Source organism: Lolium perenne, chromosome 7, assembly GCF_019359855.2.
Source record: "Lolium perenne isolate Kyuss_39 chromosome 7, Kyuss_2.0, whole genome shotgun sequence".
Classification (NCBI taxonomy): domain Eukaryota; kingdom Viridiplantae; phylum Streptophyta; class Magnoliopsida; order Poales; family Poaceae; genus Lolium; species Lolium perenne.
Genome location: NC_067250.2, coordinates 220,636,803 through 220,644,623, shown reverse-complemented (window position 1 = coordinate 220,644,623; position 7,821 = coordinate 220,636,803). Strand labels below are relative to the sequence as shown.

Here is a 7,821-nt window from a genome sequence, read left to right as displayed (position 1 = left end):
AAGTTGCTGTCCCTAGGTGGAAGATTGGTACTCATTAATTCAGTACTCACAAATATGGTACTGTATATGTTATCATTTTTCATCCTACCAAAAGGAATTCTGCATAAACTCGATTATTATCGATCCAGATTCTTTTGGCAAGGGGACAGCGAGAAAAAGAAATATCGACTGGTTAAGTGGAGTATAGTTTGTAGTCCCAAAGACCAAGGTGGGCTTGGAGTTCATGATTTGGCAGTCAAGAATTCGGCCCTATTGGGAAAATGGCTGTTTAAGCTCCTCACTGAGGATGGGACTTGGCAGACTATCCTTCGGCGAAAGTATATCGGTTCGAAGACACTATCCCAAATGGTTTGGAAACCAGGGGATTCTCACTTCTGGGCCGGGCTAATGGCGACAAAAAATGAATTTTTTCGCCATGGCACTTTCTCAATCAGAAATGGAGCACAAATATGTTTCTGGGAAGATGCTTGGCTTGACAATGCACCCCTAAGTGAACAGTATCCAGCTCTTTATAGGATTGCTCGTCGTCAAGGTGATACCATTGCTACCGTAATGGCTACCTCACCCCCGAATGTGACGTTCAGACGGGTTTTACTTGGACAAAGACTTGCGGCATGGAATACCTTAATTCAACGGCTCGGGGATATTCAATTATCGGACGAACCGGACGAATTTAGATGGAACCTTCATGCCAATGGTGCTTTCTCTGTGAAATCTTTCTACAACGCGATCCTTCTTTCTGATTTACCAGTTGATAATAATAAAAAGATTTGGAAGATGAAGATACCATTAAAAATTAAAATTTTTGGATGGTAACTTCGTCGAGGGGTAATCCTCACCAAAGACAATCTTGTTAAGCGTAATTGGCATGGGAGTACTCGATGTGTTTTCTGTCATCAGGACGAAACAATCAAGCACTTATTCTTCCAGTGCCAGTTCGCGAGATCTATATGGTCAGTCATCCAAGTAGCGTCTACCCTGTATCCTCCGACTAGTGTTGCCAATGTCTTTGGTAATTGGCTTCATGGTGTCGACTCAAGGTTTAAGTTGCTTCTTAGGGTGGGGACCTAGCAGTTATCTGGGCGCTTTGGCTATATAGAAATGACAAGATTTTTAATGATATAAATTGCTCTTTGTTGCAGGTCATCTACAGATGTACAGGTATTCTCCGTTCGTGGTTACCTCTTCAGCGAGTGGAGAACCGAGACCTGTTTACGGAGGTCTATACACGGTTGGAGGCTACGGCGAGGGATATTTTTTCCCAACATGGGTGGCAGCATAGTCTACGGATAGATGCTCCACCTACTTCTTAGGCGTTATATGTTTCATCTTGATATGTATCTCGCCTAGTTTTTGCTTTTATCATTTTCGAACCTGTGACAACATAAACGGCTGTGTGCATCCTGGTTATGCAGATGCTGGATGTAATTGCTTATAAAAGTAATGAAAGCATCCTTTATCGAAAATATTTGTTAAGTAAAGGAGTATATATGTCCGTTCTAAAAACTGAGACACTTATTTTAGAACGAATTAAATATCAAATATGCAAGGGAAGAAGTAGTTAAAAATGATGTGTTCATAATCTCAATATAGAGGCGAGTATCTTGAACCATTTGATAGAGACGGGACAGGAGTTGAAGAATGGACGCCGGTGACCGGAGGAGTGGACTCGAGAGAGCCTTATTAATTGGTAGCCGGGACCAAATTTCCGGCCACGTACGGCGCCTAGGAAGCTACCTAGCTAGTCATCGTCGTCGTCGTCGTAGTTGACTGCTAATACAACGGGAATAGCGAGCGAATATTCCGTTATACGTGTACATGTGACAGTGTACTTCAACTACTCCTATCATACGCGATGTGGGCCATGTAGCTCCTCTACTTGCTCTCCTTCTCTTAAGATAAATAGAGGCTTCCCGCCAGCAGCATCCTCATAGCAATCCGGAGTAGCATGATCATAGTCTTCTTCTTCCTCTAGCTCGCTGCAACTCCTAACAAAGCTCTTCTTATCCATTGCTCCCTTCATGCAAGCTACTACTAGCTTTTCTCCCGCTTGGTGAGTCCTCAATAGACTTAATGTTTTATCTCTCAATATTTGACGTTTACTTTTGCAAATCTCCATGCAAATCATGATATGGATTTCAATAATTACCCGTTGGTGTATGCTTTGCGGCCGATCAGCTTTCCTCTTTCGCGATAGCGTATTTATATGATAATTACTCATCAACCAGTCATGCAGTACTATTACTCACCATTTACCCACAAGACGGAAAGTGTTTTTGGCTCCGGAGCTGCGGTAAGGTTGTTATTTCTGAAATTCAAAAAAACGTTATTTATCTCAAAAAAAATCTGAAAAACCATTGTCTGGTATGTACAACCAAATTTACATCAAAATATATTTATATGTGGTATATGAATAAAAAGACAAATATTTAAAGCAAAATAGACTTTTTTTCCCTTTTCCCAGCCACAATTTTGTGATCTCCGTGTAGCAAAAAAAATTAGTAATGTATTATTTAGCGAAACTAGGCAAACATTTAGAGAACATGTGCATGTGTCCACAAAACTTATTTCAGAATCGTTTGAATTTTCAAATTTTTATATATACCAAGTTCACCAAGGTGGGGAGAATTCACACCAGGGGTCCCATTTGATTTGTACTAAATGGCATCACATGACGAGCCAGATGGCCAGGCCAATCCAAAAGAATCTTCCAAATTTAGCCTTTCTCTATAGCTATAGGAGTTTGTGTGAGTGGAGGCAGTATCCCAAACTAAAAAAGGCGCATCAGATCGACGAAACCTATGATTTTGATTTCTTCACCCATCCTCTCCTCATGTAACAAGTCGCATCTGTCCCCACCATCGCCAAGCATCACGGAACTGTTTCGCGAAAAAAGAAAATCACGGAACTCGATTTCCATGGAGCTTTTTTGTTTTCTTTTGGGAGGTCTTGACTACATTGTCACTGTCGCCTCCCCAACTAACGGAGACCTGCGTGTCTCCTTGATGATGACACCTTTGTTTCCTCGTTTTACAACTTTTTTTTTTTTGAATTCTCTCCTCGTTTTACTCAACAATAACTGCACAAGATTTTTCCGAAATCACGATTGAATCGTATGCGTAACAAACTACTCAAAAGAATATCCTCTCGGAATATTTTTAAGAGTGTGGAAATATTTTCAAGGCACTATTACTCGAAATTATGAATACAAAAGAATATCCTGCCGGAATATTTTCTATCTCCACGCAATGTAAACGAAAAAAAAGCTGGCACCTTTTAAACCTTGCCATTAAATCGGAACAAATACGTAGTACTAGTAAACGGTTTATTCTCTTCTTCTTTCAAAGATGTAAACGGTTTATTCTCCTTTCTCCATGAGCAGTCAACAACCTGGAGCCTATTTATCCTGCCTCTCAACTCAAGCCTCGATCCATCGGGCTACCCCAAACAAAATCTCATCTTTAACCCTCCTCTCCTCTCAACAGAAACCACCAGTAGGAGCTCTCGACCGATCTCGGGACGACACCCGGCCGCCGGCAGCCATGGCGCGGGAGCAGCTGGAGGTGCTGTCGGCCCTGGACACGGCCAAGACGCAGTGGTACCACTTCACGGCGATCGTGATCGCCGGCATGGGCTTCTTCACCGACGCCTACGACCTCTTCTGCATCTCCCTCGTCACCAAGCTCCTCGGCCGCGTCTACTACTACCGCGCCGGCTCCCTCGACCCGGGCTCCCTCCCGCCCAACGTCGCCGCCGCCGTCAACGGGGTCGCCTTCTGCGGCACGCTCTCCGGCCAGCTCTTCTTCGGCTGGCTCGGCGACCGGATGGGACGCAAGAAGGTCTACGGCATGACGCTCATGTGCATGGTGCTCTGCTCCCTCGCCTCGGGGCTATCCTTCGGGTCCACCCCCTCCAGCGTCATGGCCACGCTCTGCTTCTTCCGCTTCTGGCTCGGCTTCGGCATCGGCGGCGACTACCCGCTCTCCGCCACCATCATGTCCGAGTACGCCAACAAGAAGACCCGCGGCGCCTTCATCGCCGCGGTGTTCGCCATGCAGGGGTTCGGGATCCTCACGGGCGGGGTGGTCACCCTCATCGTCTCCGCCGCCTTCCGCGCCGCGTTCGACGCGCCCGCGTACCAGGACGGCGCCGTGGCATCCACCCCGCCGCAGGCCGACTACGTGTGGCGCATCATCCTCATGTTCGGCGCCATCCCGGCGCTGCTCACCTACTACTGGCGGATGAAGATGCCCGAGACGGCGCGCTACACGGCACTTGTGGCCAAGAACGCCAAGCAGGCCGCCGCCGACATGTCCAAGGTCCTCCAGGTCGACATCGCCGCCGACTCCAAGGACCCCGCCGACGATGGCGGCCCGGACCGCAACTCGTTCGGCCTCTTCTCGAGCGAGTTCCTGCACCGACACGGCCTCCACCTGCTCGGCACCGCCACCTGCTGGTTCCTCCTCGACATCGCCTTCTACTCGCAGAACCTCTTCCAGAAGGACATCTTCACGGCCATCAACTGGATCCCCAAGGCCAAGACCATGAGCGCCCTCGAGGAGGTCCACCGCATCGCGCGCGCGCAGACCCTCATCGCGCTCTGCGGCACCGTGCCGGGGTACTGGTTCACGGTGGCGCTCATCGACCGGATCGGCCGCTTCTGGATCCAGCTCGGTGGCTTCTTCTTCATGGCCGTCTTTATGCTCGGCCTCGCCTTCCCGTACCACCACTGGACCACCCCGGGCAACCACATCGGCTTCGTCGTCCTCTACGGCCTCACCTTCTTCTTCGCCAACTTCGGGCCCAACTCCACCACCTTCATCGTGCCGGCCGAGATCTTCCCGGCCAGGCTCCGCTCCACGTGCCACGGGATCTCCGCCGCCGCGGGCAAGCTCGGCGCCATCATCGGCTCCTTCGGGTTCCTCTACCTCGCGCAGAACCAGGACCAGAAGCTCGTGGACCATGGCTACAAGGCCGGGATCGGGGTCAGGAACTCGCTCTTCATCCTCGCGGCCTGCAACTTTCTGGGCATGGGCTTCACCTTCCTCGCGCCCGAGTCCAACGGCATCTCGCTCGAGGAGCTCTCCGGCGAGAACGACGACGAGACGACGGCGCCGGCGCACGCCAGGACGGTGCCCGTGTGATCAGAGAAGATCGATCACTCGGAATGATCAGTTGCGTATCTGTTCGGATGGATGGTTGTATCGGCGGGCTACACGTGTACGCGTACACGTAGGAGTCCAACGAAGATTACAATAATTTTCCATGTTAATTAAGCTAGAGTCGGTAATAGCCCATCAAGATGCGATGGATCCATGCTGCCAGTCTATAGTAGTAGTAGTAGTAGTACACTTGTGTTAGACAGAATGAGTTGAGTGGGTGGTGATATGTTTACAGTCCAAGGACGTGATTTTGTATCGACATGAAGAACAAATATATTACTCCCAGATCTACCTACCTATCTTCCGACTTTGATTTTTTAAATTTTTTTGCTGCATGTCATCTCTCATTGTAAGTAATAAAATATGTAAATAATACATTGGACCATCTAGCGATAACTACAAGCACTAAAATACGATGCCATCGCCATCCTTCTATCACCGGAGCCGGTTAAACCTTGGCGTACTAGAGCTGGTTGTATTAAGGAAAATGCTTGAAATCAGCCGACCGATCGAGCGCCAAAGATCGATCGCCTGTCCGGCACGCCTTTCTTTCCTGTGGTCGCCGCTTGCGCATGCAAATGACTCTGTGACTCGCTCAGTCGCTCCCTTCCGGCCCTACTGCTGCTAGTACCTAGCTTTGCTACGTCGCGTCAGTGCTTCCGCGTGGAGTGGTCCGTGTAGTCATATGGCTTTTTGACTTTTCCAACCGTGGGCGGCCATGAGTAGTATAAGCTTCCGTGTACTAGTACTACTAGCTAGCCATTTTTTGTCTTCTAATCATGTTGTACTAGCCAAGACTATTCCAAAATTGTTGTGTTAAAATAGCTGGTGATTTTGTTATCAATTAATCTATAGCAAAATAAAATGTTGGCAATCACTTTTCCATTGCTAGAAACATATTATTTTTTGTTGTAATAATTTGTGATTTTTGTGAAAGTTGTTGATCAGCTTTGTAGTAAATCAAACTACTGCAAAGAAAAATGTTGTTTACGAACTTATTTTTTAGCATTCATTTATGAAAATGATCACACAATTTTGTTGTAAAAGTATATATTATTTATACGCGGGGTGATGATTTTTTGTTGTAATAGTATATATTTTTTATACTTGGGTGATGATTCTTTTGTTGTAATTGTATATATTTTTTATAGGCGGGGCGATGATTTTTTATTGTAATGGTATATTTTTTATACGCATGGCGATGATTTTTTATTGTAATATTATATATTTTTATACGTGGAGTGATGATTTTTTGTTGTAATAGTACATTTTTTGTATACGTGGGGTGATGATGTTTTGTTGTAATACTTTCTTCCTAAGTAAACACTTCTAAAACTGTTATTGAAGAAATAAAATATTATAAGAATGATTAGGATTTTATTGTTACATTTCCAATAAAATATATATTATGCAATATGGTTGTATAGTGCGGTATTTATGAAAAGATTTCAACGTAGTGCGTGCACCAGTAGGCTTGTACAGTGTACACTAGCAGTATGTCAGGAAGAGCTCAGGGACACATGCTGGCAGGCTCCAGACACGCGTATCAAAGTATCAAACACCACGCGACCCTCCACTGCTCAGGCCGGACGAAGCACGAAAGCGACGTTTCCTACAGCTGATAGCGACGTTTTGTGCAGCGGAGGAATCGGACGGACGAGCCGTCGCATCCAACGGGCGGGAGTGCAACCGATTTTCGGGCGCTGTGTCGGGCGACCGACGGCTAGCATCACCCTTGTATTAAACAGAAGTGAAGTCATCTTGCTAAGAGTTTAAAGGATCAACACACCGGAGCAACAATCATCATCAATGATGAGAACCGTCCTCAGACCACAACAACGAAAACAAACATATCCCGAAAGATTTGTTGGACACATAACTTCATGTACCCTTCGCCGACGCTAGACACACACCAGTGGAGTGATGATAGGATGGTAGGGACCTTATGATTTTAGGATGTTGCCGCCGTCTCACGATTTCAAAGAAGACACTAAAACTGCAAAAAAGAACTTCATCCGGGCTGGAACGACGCCGAGCCCACCAATGGGCACCATGTGCTTGTCAATTAGAAAATGGTGTCCAGACCAAAGGCGTTCAACGGCCTCGTAATGCCTAATCTAGAAAGACCAGGTCATGCTCTTAGGCTGCGTTAGAGCATCTCCACTCGTCCCCCCGAACAGGCCCCCGGCAAGCGTTTTTTCCATCCGGACGGCGTAATTCGGCCCAGTCGCGCCCCCGGTTCCTCGTTTTCATCCGGATTTGGGCCTAAATCCATCCGGCGATCCCACGCCATCCCCGGCCCCCCGGGGAGCGCTCGGGGAGTCCGGACGAAACGAAAGCGCGTGTGGCCCCAACTTGTCGGCGACAATGGCCTGGGTTTGTACGGCAATACCCTCGTCTTCCCGATCTACGGCAATACCCTCGTCTTCCCGATCTACGGCAATACCCTCGTCGAACGAAAGCTTTGAACTCTCAAGTGGTGCAACATAGATAGATTATATATATTTCGAATATAATTCGAATGAACATAAAAATTACATATAAAAACTTGAAAACAAACTTAAACTACTTCTTCTTCTTCCTAGATGGCCCCGCCTCATCGTCGGGGCGGCGACGCTTCCGGCTCGTCACCTCCTCGTCGGAGGAAGTTGGGTCCTCC

At 47.3% G+C, this 7,821-nt stretch overlaps 1 protein-coding gene across 1 annotated transcript; it reads left to right on the top strand.

Annotated features, from left to right (window-relative positions):
* Positions 1–1,897: 1,897 nt before the first annotated feature.
* Positions 1,898–5,459, top strand: LOC127313593 (probable inorganic phosphate transporter 1-4). The gene is made up of 2 exons (XM_051344082.1): positions 1,898–2,053; positions 3,486–5,459. Exon 2 carries the CDS (start codon positions 3,543–3,545, stop codon positions 5,142–5,144), a length of 1,602 nt encoding a protein of 533 aa, XP_051200042.1. The 5' UTR covers positions 1,898–2,053; positions 3,486–3,542; the 3' UTR covers positions 5,145–5,459.
* The last annotated feature ends 2,362 nt before the right edge of the window (positions 5,460–7,821 follow it).